Genomic DNA, 17,523 nt, shown 5'->3' on the forward strand with positions numbered 1-17,523 from the left:
TCCAAATTAAAAAAACAAATTTTATTTCAGAAAGCACAATTTGTATCTTGTTCAAATTCTTCCAATGTCTAACCACATCTTCTTTCTGATTTCTGATTTCACACTAATCATGAAACACATGACAAACATGTACAGGTAGAACAATTTATTTATTCAGCAGCTTCAAATAACTCTTAAAACCTGTTACGACAGGTATGGTATGCTGCTGTTGCCTCCATCCGGCTGTCTGTGTCTGTGTGCGTGCGAAAGAGAGAGAGAGAGAGAGAGAAAGGATGTCTTCGTACCAATAGGTTTCCACATTTAAAAAACTCTTTTTATTTCAGAAAGCACAATTTGTACCTTGTTCATATTCTTGCCATGTCTCACCACATCTTCCACATAACAAACATTTACAGGTAGAACATTTTCTTTATTCAGCAGCTTCAAAAAACTCTTAAAACCTGTTACCTGATGCCTCCATCTGGCTGCACCCAAGGGTGTGGTTGACCTGCTCAAATACGGTCATGACAGATTTCGAAGCAGGCATACTGTAGGTGAAAGCATCTAGGAGGGACAGATATTCAGGGAAGTCGATCTCTTGGTCTCCATTTTTATCACGGTCCTTCATTATCTCGTCGTTGCGGGGGAGGAAACATCGTAAAAAACACCTCCTCAATCAAATCTGCTCCAAAAACTGGTTGTTCCTTGTACCATACCCCAACCCTTCAAGTAAGTTTCAAGAAAGTCAGTTCGTTTTTGCATGGAAAACTGCAAACATAATAAGAGAGAAGCATTATATGAAGCCCCGCATTTAGTATCTTTCAATGTATTACTGCACGATGTATTTACCAAGTTGGACTCCATGACATATCTACCTACTAATTCTACAAACGTCTGTCTGTATGTATGTGGAATGCAGATCTCACGTACTGTCCATCTGATCAGCTTCACACTTTTCATGTTTGTTGTTAATGAGAACACACAACTTGAAAAATTCACTGGTGTCTTCTGTGTGTATGGCTTCACTTTTTCATCCGAAGATATTTATGTTCTTTTTGCCTTTTTCATTTTTGTGTCTGTTACGTATTAGGAGCGTCATTAGGTCCACCACTTGCTCGCCTTGAATCCTGGGGATTTCATGTTGTGTTCTCACATCCACTTCTGCAGACTTTATACTCGGGGGCCCCAGGCAAAGAAAGTCCACAGAGACTCCAGTGGCTCTCCCATTTGTGTTCACACATACACCTCCTCCAGAAACTGAAGTGCATGTCTGAAAGCAGCTATTGACTCACTACTTGTTTGGCAACTTGTCTTTCAAGTGAAAGGGCAAAGTAAATGTTGTTGCTGCCATGCTTAATCAAGATTATCAAGCGGAATTACAGAGCTTTCATTTTTTTAAAGTTGTGAACTTGGGTCTGAAGATTGTGTCGATTGATTAAGTAGCCAACTTATAATATATGAAAAAAAACACACCAGCTGAGTCAATCATTCAACATATGTATAAGCCACACACATGAATAGTAACAAAGGACATTCAGTTTGATTTTATGAAAAACGTTTACTATAAAATTGGGTTAGGTAAGTTTTCTAATGTCACCCTGCACCATAGACTGAGCATGTCCAGCGAACAAACAATAAAACAGTATATTGTAAAACTGTTTGAGCTGGACTCACTAAGTAAACAGCCCATTTCAAACAGGAAGGTTTAAAACAGGCACTGCACTAGTTAGACTGAATGAAATGTCAACCAGCGTTACACAACATAGCGATAGTGTGGTGGTTAACACCTTTTCCAGGTCCTGTGACTGGGTATGTGGGTTAAGGGCGTGAATTTGTTATTTGATGTGTGAAACTGTCTCTTTATTCCTTCACACGCTCAATCATGCATATGGCAGCAGCAAATTATGTCAGTGGTGACGATGGTGATGAATCTCTTTTGTACATTTTTCTAGTGCCAGTTACGAATACCCTTTTGGAAAGGAGAGTTTTTCTACCACTAGAGGGCAGCATAGGCATCTTGTAATTATGCAAATGCTCCAACTGGCGATAACTTGGCCAGTGCTTCCTGGTGGGCTGATGGAGCGATGAACTGACCCAGAGACTCACAGAGAATCCCAGAGGTGGATTAAGAAGCAGCGTGTTAACTCTGATCAGAGTTAGCTGGTCAACAACATTGTCTCTATAGCCTGCAGTGTCTTGACCTCTATTGTTTACTTCATGCCTGGCCCCTCTGAGCTAACTGCAATTACAAAGCTCCCTCATGGATCTCAAAAAGATCCTATTGTTACCTACAAAAATACTTTCCACAAAACCTGGTAGAAGGATGTGCTGTTGGTAAGGGAAGAACCAACATTGTGAGATTTGACATTTTTAAAGATTTCAAGTGGACTGATTGTGTGCAATTTAATGTGGCATGAATTTGCTTGTTGTCTTTGCGCTGACTTTCAACAACATCTGAAACCTTCCTGTGTGACGACGTTAATCTCTGCAAACTGCTTTCTGCAAACAGAGTGTTAAGAGAGTGGTTCATCAAGTACTTACAGTTTCTCATGCAAGTCCCCTTTTTCTAGTAAGACAGGAAATGTGGTGAATGTACTTCATGTGGCTTTTTGACCAACTGCTGTAACACGATAAAATCATTTCCTATCATCTTTGACAATGCATACATGCACACATGAATTTTCATATTTTTGGCTCCATAGCAAAAGTAAATTACATAATATATAAGTTGTATATGTGTTCCTTTTAATATTTTTTCTTTCATATATTGGACCTACATTAATGTTTTATATTCATAGTTATTCAAATGATTCAAACCCCTTTTGTTCTTGTTTCACATGTATCTAATTAAATATATGTACATATATAAGTATACACAAAGACATATGTACATATATACACATATAATAATAATGATTGTAAAAATAACTTTATTTCTATAACACTTTTTAATACAAGTAACAAAGTGCTTTACCACAAACAATATGAAACTCATAAACAATACTTTTAATAAATATAATAATAATAATAAAGATCTCGGCAAAGGCACTGTCTCCTTTGGTTTTGAGTTTAGACTTTGGAATGGTTACCAACGCCCTTGTGAAAATAAAAGGTCTGCATTTAAAATGGTTGCATTTTTTGTATTGTGTCAGAAGCCGAGCGGCAACATTCCAGACCAACTGTTGACGGTGGCCTGATTTCTGAGTAAGACATGTAAACTATAGACTACATATATAAAGAGAGTTACAGTTGTCAAAAAGACTTTGCCTTGACTGTGTTTCTAAATTATAAAAACACAACTGACGTTTTGGTTGGTCCTCACTTTGTGACACACTTTCAATGAGCTGTTTCCAGGTTAAGACTTGATTTGAGTTTTAAATGCATTTAGTTTTGGTGGTTAGAGTTAAGGGGCCAGGGAGTGCATGATGCAAATGAGTGTCCTCACTGACATAGTATGTGTGTCTGTTTCTTATTGTACAGACATAAAACCAGTTCCCTGTTTTAGTGTTGTGGTGTATATATATTCAAGGGATTGTTTCTCAATGGAAAAAACCTCAAACTTCACAAGGGACCATTTGTATTTTTGCTCTTGTTCATATTCTCGAACCACACCCTCTTAGTGCTCCAGTTTTTACATTAATCACACAACCATGTATAGGTAGATAAATTACTTTATTCAGCTTCTACACAAAAAAAGTTACTACAGGGATTTTTAAGCCACTGCTGCGTCCATGTGATTCCATTCAAGGGTGTACGCCTTGCTCACTTCTTGCAGGCACGGTTGTGGCAGGCGCAGGTCAGAGCAGCTACAAGCACCACAAACTCTGTGAAGTCGACCTCTGAGTCCCCATCGAAATCCAGACCCTTCAGCAGCTTGTCCACCTCACCTGGGTTCTTCGCTGCCTGCACACACCAACAAAATCATCAGTGGTGCTGGATACTGTTACCATAGTAAATACTTATTTCCCACCAAACAGTCAAGGACATTAAACCCCGAAATGAAAAACCCTTTCTTACTATTACTTTAGCAGCTGAACAGGTTTTATGATGTGTCAAATACGTAGAATCATACAACTAACACTCATTACATTTTCAGTATTGTTGGCCTCTCTTGTAATTAACATGAACCTCACATAATGCAGAATGAAGAAAGTTTAGTAGATGATTATCCTTCATGTGCCTGAGCCTCATTAAACAGTCTCAGTGCTCCACGCGTCCCTCCCCAGAGTTGCACGATACCTTGAGCAGGCTAGGCAGCTCCTTCTCCAGCAAAGTCTTGGTCTCGGCTTTGGATAGGGTCTCCTTACTTCCTTCACCCGCAGCATATGTATCAAAGGTCTTCATCAGGAGGGCCATGGCTGTCTCGAGCTGGGACATGGTTGCTGCTTAAGAGGCGGTAAACGCGGTAAAAGGAAAATCGGAGAATGACAGAGCAGTAGATGTGCGAGCAGTGGAAGACCCCAGAGGGGACTCTTTATATACTTTTCAAAGGTTATAGAACACCAGTGTTTGTTGAAGGTGGTAGGTCGCACCATGTTAACACAATCACAATTCTACAACGCCCAATGTACACATTACCTCCCAAACCATCCACAGCTTCAGTCAATCGTCTATTGTTTGAAAGGGAGGGCTTTTCATTGATCCAGACAAAGGGACATCTGATTCTGATTTTGATTTGCGGTGAGGTTAATCCCAGTTATTTTATTGCGGAAGGTAAAAAGTGTTTACTGTCATTGCATCTGCTGTGGTTGGTTGTTGACAACACTGCTGCGTAAGGGTCGACATGAACGACAGGGGAAATACATCACAGGCTGATAAAAGTTCAAGTACAAGCTGTGAGGACCTGTCGTCCTTATGGGGCCAAAAAGCAAGTGCCCATAATATGAATCATTACATTTTAAGGTGAAGACGTGTTTTAAGGATAAGTTAAGATTAAGTTAAGGTTGGGTTCTGGTAAGGTTAAAGTTTGGTGAAGGTTAGGGTAAAGTTGGGAAAGACGTTATCTTAAAGTAAGTTACGTTAAAGTTAAGTTTAGGGTTAGGTTTAGTTTTAGGTAGGTCAGAGTAAGTCTCCATAAAATTAAATATTTGTACATATATCAGTATACACAAAGACATATGTACATATATACACATATAATAATAATGATTATAATAATAACTTTATTTCTATAACACTTTTCAATACAAGTACTTTACAACAAACAATATGAAACTCATAAACAATACTTTAAATAATACTAATAATAAGAAAGGCACTGGCAAAGGCACTGTCTCCTTTGGTTTTGAGTTCAGACTTTGGAATGGTTAGCAACACCCTGCCAGAGGATCTATCTTGGCTTGTGAAAATAAAAGGTATGAAACATAGGGAGGGGCCAGCCCACACATGGCTTTAGAAGTTAATAAAATGATTGTGAAATCAATCCTAAAATAAACAAGCAGCAGACGTGATATGATTGTATTTTTCGTATTATGTGTCAGAAGCCGAGCGGCAACATTCCAGACCAACTGTTGACGGTGGCCTGATTTCTGAGTAAGACATATAAAGTGATATATATATATATGAAGAGAGTTACAGTTTACAGGGATATATATAAAATGAGTTACAGTTGTCAAAAAGACTTTACCTTAATTGTGTTTCTAAATTACAAAAACACAATTGACGTTTTGGTTGGTCCTCACTTTGTGACACACTTTCAATGAGCTGTTTCCAGGTTAAGTCTTGATTTGAGGGTTAAATGCATTTAGTTTTGGTGGTTAGAGTTAAGGGGCCAGGGAGTGCATGATGCAAATGAGTGTCCTCACTGACATAGAAGTACAAGTATGTGTGTCTGTTTCTTATTGTACAGACATAAAACCAGTTCCCTGTGTTATTGTTGTGGTGTATATATATTCAAGGGATTGTTTCTCAATGGAAAAAACCTCAAACTTCACAAGGCACCATTTGTATTTTTGCTCCTGTTCCAAGGTAGTTTAGATAGTTTAGAAATTTTCATTAGTTTTTCAGTTTGCTTTTTTATTTCAGTTTAGTTTTAGTTAGTTCAACAAGTGATTTTGTAGTTTCAGTTTAGTTTTTATTTTGAGGAATCGACTAGTTTCAGTTTAGTTTTTATTTAGTTTTAGTTTTCCCAGGTATTAAGAGAAAGCTTCAACTTGTAGAAGCTGAAAAAGGATGAAACAATGTGTGACACCAAATATGGTTTATCAAGTCCTTTAATTTCATTCTCTAACCATCACCTGCAGGACAGGCAGTAATCGAGGGAGAAAACGAAAACGAAGCTGAATTTATCTGCAATTCAGTTTTAGTTAGTTTTGCATTGTTCATTATAGTTTTTATTTAGTTTTCTTTTTTTTTGTAATTGTTGTTTTTATTTTTATTTCAGTTAACTAAATTATTTTTTCATTGCTAGTTTTGGTTTTAGTCTTAGTTTTCGTTAACTATAATAACCCTGTCCTGTTCATATTCTTGCCACTTCGAACCACACTCTCTTACTGCTTCTTTCACTGCTCCAATGGAAGTCAATAGGGTGAAGGTTAGGTGTGTGTGTGTTTGTCTTCCCTGTCGAAACAGGGCCGTCACATACATATGCTACACACTGTATGAACACGTACTGTATGTATGTGTATCTTTCTTTGTATCACAGCAGCATGTTTGAATGAAATCATACATGTATCATCAGTGCAGTATGTACAGTAGCCTGCCTCTGCTTCCCACTGATGTGGTGAGTGTTTTTGTATGTGGGAGCTTTCTGCAAACAAAATACAGAAAGAGTGGTGGTTCACACCCTTTGCAGGATCTGAGTGGGTGCATGCAGGTGAAGGGTGGGACAGTTTAAAGTGCATGTGAAGGAGTGTCTCTCTGTTGCTTTTAACATTCTTTCAGTCTGAAGTAGGCTGACTCACTGGGTTTGTGTGTCTGTTTGAGAAAATAATAGCTGCTAATGAGGCCAGTATTTATCAGCGTATTGACTTTATCACAATCGCAGATGAATTATGTAGAAATGTAACAGAGAAATCATGCTTAAGGCGTAGGTTATAGTACCGTCTGGTGTGCATGCTAACACTTTATCATACAAACCATGAAATAAAAAAGATGCAATGTTGAACATTTTTGACATTGTGCATTTCTGATGCTAACTCATGCAATGCTTAGCGTTCTTAATGCAAACCTCAAAGGAAAGATGAAAATGAAAGTCAATATATTTGTATGTAAGATATTGGAAAACATGGTCTCCGCAAAATGCATTGACGGTAAGAGCCAGGTGGTGAATGCACGCACGCTAGCGCCTGTGACGGTCCAACAGGCGCTGTTTCCACTTCCTGTCACTGACCTTTTATGCATCGGCCTCTCAACACCACAGTTTCCACTCAGTGTCCTCAACTTGAGCACAAGTTCAGACCACTCACTGATGTGGACCACAGTATGATACACGTCAAACGCTTTTAGTGTGACGCAAGTCAAACTGTCTGTGAATAAACACACACCATGTTATTACTGAAATGAATGTAGACCACAAAGATGAATAAGAGGCAGTTTATAGAAAAATATTAAAACATTTGCAAATATAAAATCTTTTACATAATACATCTAGAGATACGTAAATGTTTGTACATTATTCACATGAAGAAAAGTAAATACGGAAAATACTGGAAGAAGAAACGAGTTGAGTAGATCCTTAGCCACTTTCTTTGCTTTTCACCCCTTCAAAGTAATCAAAGGATTCATACACTGGTACCTGGCACTGAAAGAGTCAGAAGGATAAAAACTCAAAGTTAGTGTAATGGTATATACTAATATGTCAGATAAGGCTAATAAGAAAGCATGTGGGTTTGTGGTGCTCAAAGGTTAAAAGACCTTTTAACTTGCGCAACATAAAACTAAGTAGGCGTGTGAAATGGGCACTTAGTCAGAAACAGGATGTCAGTTATATTACGTAATAATGTCTCAACACTGGAAGTGGCAGCTTTTTGTGCAGCTGAAGGGGTTTAGTGTGGAAATTATATATATAAAGTGTGGCGTTGTTTACTGGATTGCTTTATATCACTCCAACCTTATAATATCATGTTGTCTAATTAAACAAGGCCAGACTTATCGGGAAAAATGTCTGGCCAGCTACAACGCATGTGTAGACTTTTAATAATTCAATCTCTTGTCTATAAGTAATGCAATCTTGTGTGTGTGTGTGTGTGTGTGTGCCGCTGACATGCTGCCATTTGACTCACCCACTGAGAGGAGCCTCTGGAGGAGCTGGTGCTGTGTTTGTCCATGTCTGCCGTTTCAGAATCAATGTGGGGAACCTCATAGATCACATTGACTGCTTGTGCTGAACCCGTGGGACACAAACACACACAGGCGCACACAAATAATTAGCAGGACTGTTTCCCAATAATGCAACGAAATATACAGACGCTAATCCTGTTGCAACAAGCAATGTTCCCATTTTCAGTAGTCAGTGGTGTACCACATACAGTAGTTCAATTCTGAGTCCTATACATTTTAAAGGAAATGCTCCCCAGTCATATCTAATTGTAAATCTAGTGGCCTCAACTGAATATACATGCTCTACAATCGTCCTTTCAAAAGTGAAGCGTACTCACAGTGAAACTAATAATGTGATGGAAAAGAGTGCAATGACCTCTTCAGTGAAACAGTGAGTGGTGGACTTTCTGCCACTGCATCTTCTGTTACTGGTGATTAGATTGGATTGGCTAAAACCAACTTGATGGGAACTACAGCAGGAGGCAGAGAGCACTCTCAGAGGTGTTTAAGAGCCAGACATTTTAGAAGTAGAGATCAAAACAGTGTCCGTTAGACTCTAATAAAAAACTCATGTTGCGTTGTGTCTGCTTCAGGTCGCGTTTCCTGGATGTTGCGTAAAGTAAAACCCAACCCGTGATGCAGCCTCTGTTCACAGTCAGTAAGAACTATTCCTTTATAAAAGAACTATGGCCACTTTTGATTGACAATATCGAAGAGTTATGAATATGTTTATTTTTGAGATTGGAGTTTGCTGAGACATTTCTGCTTACAACTCTACCATTAAAACCAACCTCAAAGATAAAGTTGTGATCGAATTAACAAATTTTGTATAGTTCTACCAAAGGAATGCGTCATGGAGCGTGACGTGCAGCTCATTGGTGCAACATTTGTAAGAAGCTGAAGCTAATCTGGCGACTGTAACCTGCTTAATGACTGAAGCGCGATGTCTAAGAAAATATATTTACTTATGTGCAACGCTACTGATATTGTCGGGTTTTATTTGGCCCAATACAAGTGAAGGGAGTTTTTGTTTGGGGCATTGAAATAAATGCATTAAATGAATTTCATAAATTAAGCAATATAATTATGGGTAATTCACAGACGGAGTAAGAGCTATCTGCAAGATTAAGTAAGTGGGGGGGCAATAAAGTGCGTTTGAACCTATTTGATCTACAGGACAATGTGTAGCCGTGGGTTTATTGTGCAATACAACAATAAGACAACAATTTTACTCGTACCATGTCTGATTCGCAGAGTGCAGTAACAGCCGATAATGATGAGGAGCAACAGACCCACAACAACCATGGCAAGTATCGTGAGGATTTCAGTAGAATGTTCCACAGGTCCATCTGGATATTGTGGTGGGGGGGAACATTGTAATTACACAAGATATGATTATGGTCATTTAGAATGGAGATTGTAAAGGTACTGTTTACAAACCAGGTACTGTTTAAAGCCTTAACATTATCAAGCCGTGGTGTTTTGTCCCCTACCTGCGTTCACTCTGGGCACAACTGTGATGACGGTACCATTTCCTACGCTCTTGATAATAACTGGTATTTCCATATTCACGATGCAGATGTATCTTCCTGAATCCTCTCTTGTGATATTTAAAAAGGTCAAAGATGAACAGGAATAATTCATCTTGGATTCTTGATACTGATTTTTCAAGACGTGGGACTGATTCGACATTTCTGTCTGATTTTTCTTCCAGATGAACTTCACTCTTTCAGACGCCTCGGTGAAGCAGCAGGTGATGTTTAGATCCTCGCCCTCCGTGACAGAAACATCAGGGGTCTGGGTCACAGCCTCTGTAAATGGAGCACCTAGTAAGAGACGGAGAGGTGAATAAGGCCTTGTACACTGCATCATTTCAATAATAAATATATGAGAGAGTTTTTTACATTTTCTCAGGGAAACCAACATTCTGAACTGTAGTGTTCAAACTCATATTTCACTTTTAAAAATTGGAACTGTGGAAACAAATTGATCAAAATCATAAAATGTTCCAAACAATATTAGCATGAACTTTTGAAGACCAAGATTTTCTACATATACTGTATATTCATTCATTTCCTGTTTGATCAACGCAGGCTTACAAGATGAATCCTCTGACACCAATAAATGATGTAATGAGGAGGTTGGGTGATGGTTTTGAGAATTCTTGCATAAATTCTCACCAGAAACAGATGTGGTATCATCATCATTATTACTATTGTATATTTTTAATAAATAGGTTGTGTTTCTACTTACTGCGAGATGAGATGGCCCAGAGAGAGCCCAGCAGCAGACTGCTCAGAAGAAGCTTCATCTTTTCACTGATTCACCACTGACTGCTGCCACTCATCTCTTTCTGACTTCTCCAAGTCCCACCCACGTCACACTCTACATGTACTAACATCCATTTCCTGAACCCTTACCCTAAACCTTACCTTAACCTTAAAACCCCTTAAAAGACTTTTAGTCCCCAGAAAGAAGACAAGTTTCAATAATGCTGTGATATGACTATAAAAACAGATTTAGGCCCCCAACAAAGTTAGTAATACCACACACACACACACACACAGGAAACTATAAAAGCCTACAACTTCGGTTGTTCCTCGCTGTTGTCATGACAGAGTTTGAAGTTTTATTTCCCTATTTCACAGAAACTGAAACGATTAGTAATCAACAAAATATAGATTGTCAATTTTACTCAATGAGCACACGCAAATAAAATGCAAGATACAGGGCTTTATTTTTATTATATGTTTCACAGAAGTTTGCAGAAGTTCTTATTAAGTGTTGCTGGTGAATTTTGAATCAAATGAGAGAGATGTATTACTGTTGTTAAGACAGAAGTCCAGGCAGAAGGAGAGGAATTACAGTAAACAACAGTTTGCAGCCTCGTCTAGTCAACATTTCATATTTGACTTCATCTACTTGTCTTACTGCTTCTCTCATCTCTCTCCTCTTCTTCTGTTCTTTGGGCTGAAGTGTGCCGATTGCCAGGGGCAGCTGAAACATGAATGCATTGATCAATAAGTCGCCATATATTGCAACATTAACAGTATCCTCACACTGGAGGGAAGTTAAATTATATCTGGTACTTGTTGTTGAGCTTAAAACCTCCAACGGTAGAAGCAGAGGAGGTTGTGACCAGGAGAGAGACGGGAAGGCACCAAAACAAAAGCTGTGTTTTCCTTCTGAAACCAAAAAAGGCCTCTAACATCACTGCACAGTGTGGGAATTGTTGGCCAGTGGTAACGATACTGTCGACATCGCAATGAAAAATCAAAGGCAAGTGAATGTAACAGCAATACTACCTCCCTAAAGGTATGTTTCAGAAGTTTTCATCCTACTCATCGGGTAGAAAAGTAATCAAAATCAAAATGAATTGTAAAAATGTACATGTACATTACTTTGAAGTAATTAAAATAGTTAAATGACATATTAGATTTTTAACAGGGTAACTAGTGCACATTTTAAAAAGCAACCTCTCCTGCACAAGAAAGCAGTTGGACAACAGATACTGTCAGAGCCATTTTTTATAATTAATTGATTTATAGATTAGTAAAGAGTGATGATCCTGTTTGATCCATATTCAATATTAATTGATGCTTAACAGTATGATGGTTAGAATGGCCACCATTTTGTTTTAGTTTAGAACCAGCTGAATAACAGACAGCAGTGATGTCCCTCGAGCAACACCTTAAAACATGCAGTGACAGAACATGTAAAGAGCATGAAGTGTTAACCACAGGAAATTCTGCTTCTTCCTTTTTACCACAAAACCATTGTCCCATTTTGTCTTGCCTGTTTATTGTAACATAGACCTTTCATATAAATGTACATTTTAAACAAGCGTCTGGGTTTGATTACATCTGGACTGATCCCAAGGTTTAAAAGGTTATATAATACCGTTGTCTTCTAAATGGACAAATTCATTCTTCATGATCATTTTTTGCATATATGAGTTGACCTCTGACTCACACAAACACTACCAGGCGGGTTATCACGGAACTTGGTGGGAGAATGCGTGGGTGTATGGGTCGGGGAAGAATCCATTAAACTGTGGTGCACATCTGGATCATGGGGCAGATCCAGGAATTCTTTTTCACTTTCTTTAACAGTGTAAGGTTGGGCAACACTTTGGCCATTGGGGAAGCAAAGATAGTTATTTTGAGTTTTCTATTTTTTTTAAATGCATTTAGTTGGTTAATTTTGGGGGATAAGCTGCAACAACTAATGGAGTAAGACACTGGTAAGTCTTATTTGATAGCCTGACCTTCAGGAGGGTTTTGGTTTGTTGTTGAAAGCTGCATTAGTCATTTACTGGCCACTAGTGGGGATGAACATCACAATAACTAACCCTAACAGTACTGCCCTCATAATGCACCAGGGGGGGTAGTAGCACAGTTTGTTCCACAGCCAGAGACAATATACACAAGTGAGGCAGAGAGAACTGAACACAGGTGAAATACATGAGGCCAATGACAGCTAGATAGATAGATAGATAGATAGATAGACAGATAGACAGATAGATAGATAGATAGATAGACAGATAGACAGATAGATAGACCAATCACAGCTATCTATCTATCTTCCATCTATCTATCTATCTATCTATCTTTCTATGTATCTTTCTTTCTATCTATCTCTCTATCTTTCTATCTTTCCCTCTATCTATCTGTCTTTCCCTCTTTCTATGATCAGACTCTGGTGGAATGCAACAGGGAAGAAGAAGCATCCCCTTTCACTTTTTCCTCTCTGCATGATTTGTTTTGTGCTGTAAGTGGAGTTGTTGGCCATACTTCTTTATGTGAACAAACAAAAGCTTTTGATTTGTGTTCCAGACTCATTATTATTTACACTCCACCCTGATATATTTCAGTATTGTGACCTTTATGTGGTAATATTGAAAAGGAAAACAAGACGGAGCCAAAAGGGCTTCAATGGGCTCATCCAAGAAAAATGAAACGTGTTTGCTTTCCAGTTAAGTTGTTCTTCTTACAGGTCTTCTGTTGTCTGTTGTTATTGTATTACATTAAACGTGGCACCATTAAATGGTGTGCTTTTGGGCATTCAATAAATTTGGCTATCAAAAATATATACTAAATATGAATATTAAAAATATTCATATTAAATAATAACTGAATTGATAAAAGATAAATTGGGGCACCACCCTTCAAAGGAAGGGAAAAGATGGGCAATTTATTGGATTAGTCTCATGAAATTACTGACTACAAATTTGGAACTCTGCTTAATTATTAAATAAATAACGACTATTACCACATCAATAGCTAGCAAAGTGGAAGGATATGGAGTTCTTGACAGTGTAGAGGTTGGCCAAATTCACACTTATGCAACATTAATACCTACACTGTCAGACTGTTGTTTCTGTTTATACCGTAAATTCTGTTCATACCACCATATTTGCCATATATCTTCTAGATTTGCCACTGGTTTTTTCTTAGATATCTTTTAGCTTGTATATATTTTTTTATATTTATTTTACATCTTTTACTTACTTGTATTTTATATTTCATGTTTAATGCTGTTTGCACCGGGGATAAGAGGGAAACGCAATTTCAATTCCCTGTATGTCCTGCGCATATGGCATTATTGATAATAAAGTTGACTTGACTTAATGAAGACGTGTTTTAAAGAAAAATATTTATTATGAAAATAATACAAGTATAAACATACTAACTAACAAAGATGTACTTACTATATACAGATGTGCAGATGTGTACGCAAGTATGCGTGTGTGTGTGAGTGAGTCAAATTCAAAATGGCGGCTGGCCACTATGAAGACAAAAGGCCCACAGGAGTGGTGAGACCATGTGGCTGAGATCACATGTGTGGTTAAGTTTATGGAGATGAGTGTGTGAGGTGATGGTGCCAGGTTACAGAGAGTAGTTAGATGCATGCAGAGAAAGTGAGCGGCATAACAGAACTAACATTAACTTTCAAATAAGTTATTACCAAATATCACAACAACACAAGTCAAACTCATAAACATCACATGAAACAGAAATAGGATTAAACAGTCCTTTGCTTAGCCTAGCGTAATAATAAAGCCCAGTTGTGTTACCCGTCCATGAAAAAGAGGGAAAGCTCCTTTTTGGATGTGCTGTTCGAAGTCCAGTGAAGTGGTCTTGTTGATTTGTGGATCCTGTTGTGCATCTGCTGGTCAGACCTTGTGTCGTGGCCAGTTTTGCTGAGGTTCTTAGGCAGGCTCTCGCGTCGCTGCCTTTGGAAGGTTTTAGCAGTCTGCTCCAGGCAGGCCTGCTGGAAGTTGAGGAGCTTGTGTGGGGAGGAAGTCTCCCTGGCTGAGAGAGCAGGAGCAGAACCTACTCCTCCAGGAGCGGTCAGCAGGAAATAGATAGAGGAGAGGGGAAACTCTGCTTTTGTTGGCCTTGTGAGCTCATGGGTCACGGGGCACACCGTGACCCATAGTGGCTGAGAGTTGTCTCCAGGAGCAGTTTTACCACCTTTGTGTGAAGATGAAGCACCCTGGGAGACTGAGTTCTGGAAGCTCTCCTTTGTCTTCAGAGCAAAGGAGACATGAGGTCAGGCTTTTAGCTACACATGTAGGCCCAACTATGGTTCACAGATACCAGGTCCCAACACAGCTGATAGTGATGAGGAGCAACAGACCCACACCGACCACGACAAATCTTATGGACATTTCAGCAGAATGTTCCACAGGTCCATCTGGATATTCTGGTGGGGGGGCAAAGTAATTACACAAGATATGATTATGGTCATTTAGAATGGAGATTGTAAAGGTACTGTTTACAAACCAGGTATTGTTCAAAGCCTTAACATTATCAAGCCGTGGTGTTTTGTCACCTACCTGCGTTCACTCTGGGCACAACTGTGATGACGGTACCATTTCCTACGCTCTGGATAATAACTGGTATATCCATATTCATGATGCAGATGTATCTTCCTGAATCGTCTCTTGTGATATTTAAAAAGGTCAAAGATGAACAGGAATAATTCATCTTGGATTCTTGATACTGATTTTTCAAGACGTGGGACTGATTCGACATTTCTGTCTGATTTTTCTTCCAGAAGAACTTCACTCTTTCAGACGCCTCGGTGAAGCAGCAGGTGATGTTTAGATCCTCGCCCTCCGTGACAGAAACATCAGGGGTCTGGGTCACAGCCTCTGTAAATGGAGCACCTAGTAAGAGACGGAGAGGTGAATAAGGCCTTGTACACTGCATCATTTCAATAATAAATATATGAGAGAGTTTTTTCCATTTTTCTCAGGGAAACCAACATTCTGAACTGTAGTGTTCAAACTCATATTTCACTTTTAAAAATTGGAACTGTGGAAACAAATTGATCAAAATCATAAAATGTTCCAAACAATATTAGCATGAACTTTTGAAGACCACGATTTTCTACATATACTGTATATTCATTCATTTCCTGTTTGATCAACGCAGGCTTACAAGATGAATCCTCTGACACCAATAAATGATGTAATGAGGAGGTTGGGTGATGGTTTGAGAATTCTTGCACAAGTTCTCACCAGAAACAGATGTGGTATCATCATCATTATTACTATTGTATATTTTTAGTAAATAGGTTGTGTTTCTACTTACTGCGAGATGAGATGGCCCAGAGAGAGCCCAGCAGCAGACTGCTCAGAAGAAGCTTCATCTTTTCACTGATTCACCACTGACTGCTGCCACTCATCTCTTTCTGACTTCTCCAAGTCCCACCCACGTCACACTCTACATGACCTAACATCCATTTCCTGAACCCTTACCCTAAACCTTAACTTAACCTTAAAACCCCTTAAAAGACTTTTAGTCCCCAGACTTGAATTACTTTAATATATTAAAATATATTTAATTGATTTATAGATTAGTAACGAGTGATGATCCTGTTTGATCCATATTCAATATTAATTGATGCTTTACAGTATGATGGTTAGAATTTCCACCATTTTGTTTTAGTTTAGAGCCAACTGTATAACAGACCGCAGTGATATCCCTCGAGCAACACCGTAAAACATGAAGTGATCAAAACACGTAAAGAGCATGAAGAGCACTCAGGGTTAACACAGGAAATTCTGCTTCTTCCTTTTTATCACAAAACCATTGTCTCATTTTGTCTTGCCTGTTTATTGTAACATAGACCTTTCATATTAATGTACATTTTAAACAAGTGTCTGGGTTTGATTACATCTGGACTGATCCCAGGGTTTCAAAAGTTATATAATACCGTTGTCTTCTAAATGGACAAATTCATTCTTCATGATCATTTTTTGCATATATGAGTTGACCTCTGACTCACACAAACACTACCAGGCGGGTTATCACAGAACTTGGTGGGAGGATGCGTGGGTGATGCTGTTTGGCCATTGGGGAAGCAAAGATAGTTATTTTGAGTTTTCTATTTTTTTAAAATGCATATAGTTGGTTAATTTTGGGGGATAAGCTGCAACAACTAATGGAGTAAGACACTGGTAAGTCTTATTTGATAGCCTGACCTTCAGGAGGGTTTTGGTTTGTTGTTGAAAGCTGCATTAGTCATTTACTGACCACTAGTGGGGATGAACATCACAATAACTCACCCTAACAGTACTGCCCTCATAATGCACCAGGGGGGGTAGTAGCACAGTTTGTTCCACAGCCAGAGACAATATACCCAAGGGAGGCAGAGATATGTACTTACATACATTCACACATGTAGAATAGAACAGAAACTTTATTGTCATTCTAGAACATAAAACGAAATAATATAATTATATTATAATATATATAATAATATAATTAAATTATATATACATATAGACATATATCTATACACACATGAATATAGATAAATACATACACATATGTACATACATTCACACATGTAGAATAGAACAGAAACTTTATTGTCATTCTAGAACACAAAACGAAATTATATAATTATATAATAATATATATAATAATATAATTAAATTATATATACATATAGACATATATCTATACACACATGAATATAGATACATACATACATATATGTACATACATTCACACATGTAGAATAGAACAGAAACTTAATTGTCATTGTACAACATAAAACCAAATTATATAATTATATAATTATATATATAATTATATAATTAAATTATATATACATATAGACATATACCTATATACACATGAATATAAATACATACATACATATATGTACATAGATTCACACATGTATATATATATATATATATATATGTATATGCATACCTGCTTACATACATTCACACATGTATACACACACACATGTATATATTTA

The 17,523-nt window shown here is 38.0% G+C and overlaps 1 protein-coding gene and 1 long non-coding RNA gene across 4 annotated transcripts; one reads left to right on the forward strand and one right to left on the reverse strand.

Annotated features, from left to right (window-relative positions):
• The first annotated feature begins 364 nt into the window (after positions 1–364).
• LOC138406489 (uncharacterized) lies at positions 365–17,090 on the forward strand. 2 transcript variants are annotated; one of them, XR_011239923.1, is made up of 5 exons: positions 365–708; positions 9,493–9,544; positions 9,953–10,082; positions 15,301–15,430; positions 15,823–17,090. It is a non-coding gene; the product is annotated as an uncharacterized lncRNA (long non-coding RNA). The 2 variants fall into 2 exon arrangements; XR_011239922.1 differs by lacking the exon at positions 15,823–17,090 and having other exon boundaries at positions 429–708; positions 15,301–15,794.
• LOC109637632 (protein S100-P-like) lies at positions 3,633–10,871 on the reverse strand. 2 transcript variants are annotated; one of them, XM_069518835.1, is made up of 6 exons: positions 10,492–10,558; positions 9,732–10,064; positions 9,477–9,587; positions 8,202–8,302; positions 4,219–7,720; positions 3,633–3,882 (listed from the first exon to the last, which is right to left on the reverse strand). In XM_069518835.1, the coding sequence occupies exons 5-6, from the start codon at positions 4,354–4,356 to the stop codon at positions 3,742–3,744; spliced, it is 279 nt and encodes a 92-aa protein (XP_069374936.1). In that variant the 5' UTR covers positions 4,357–7,720; positions 8,202–8,302; positions 9,477–9,587; positions 9,732–10,064; positions 10,492–10,558; the 3' UTR covers positions 3,633–3,741. The 2 variants fall into 2 exon arrangements, with proteins under 2 accessions (XP_069374936.1, XP_019955654.2); XM_020100095.2 differs by lacking the exon at positions 3,633–3,882 and having other exon boundaries at positions 7,499–7,720; positions 10,492–10,871.
• Positions 17,091–17,523: the final 433 nt, after the last annotated feature.

Source organism: Paralichthys olivaceus, chromosome 22 (assembly GCF_024713975.1).
Source record: "Paralichthys olivaceus isolate ysfri-2021 chromosome 22, ASM2471397v2, whole genome shotgun sequence".
NCBI classification, from domain to species: Eukaryota; Metazoa; Chordata; class Actinopteri; order Pleuronectiformes; family Paralichthyidae; genus Paralichthys; species Paralichthys olivaceus.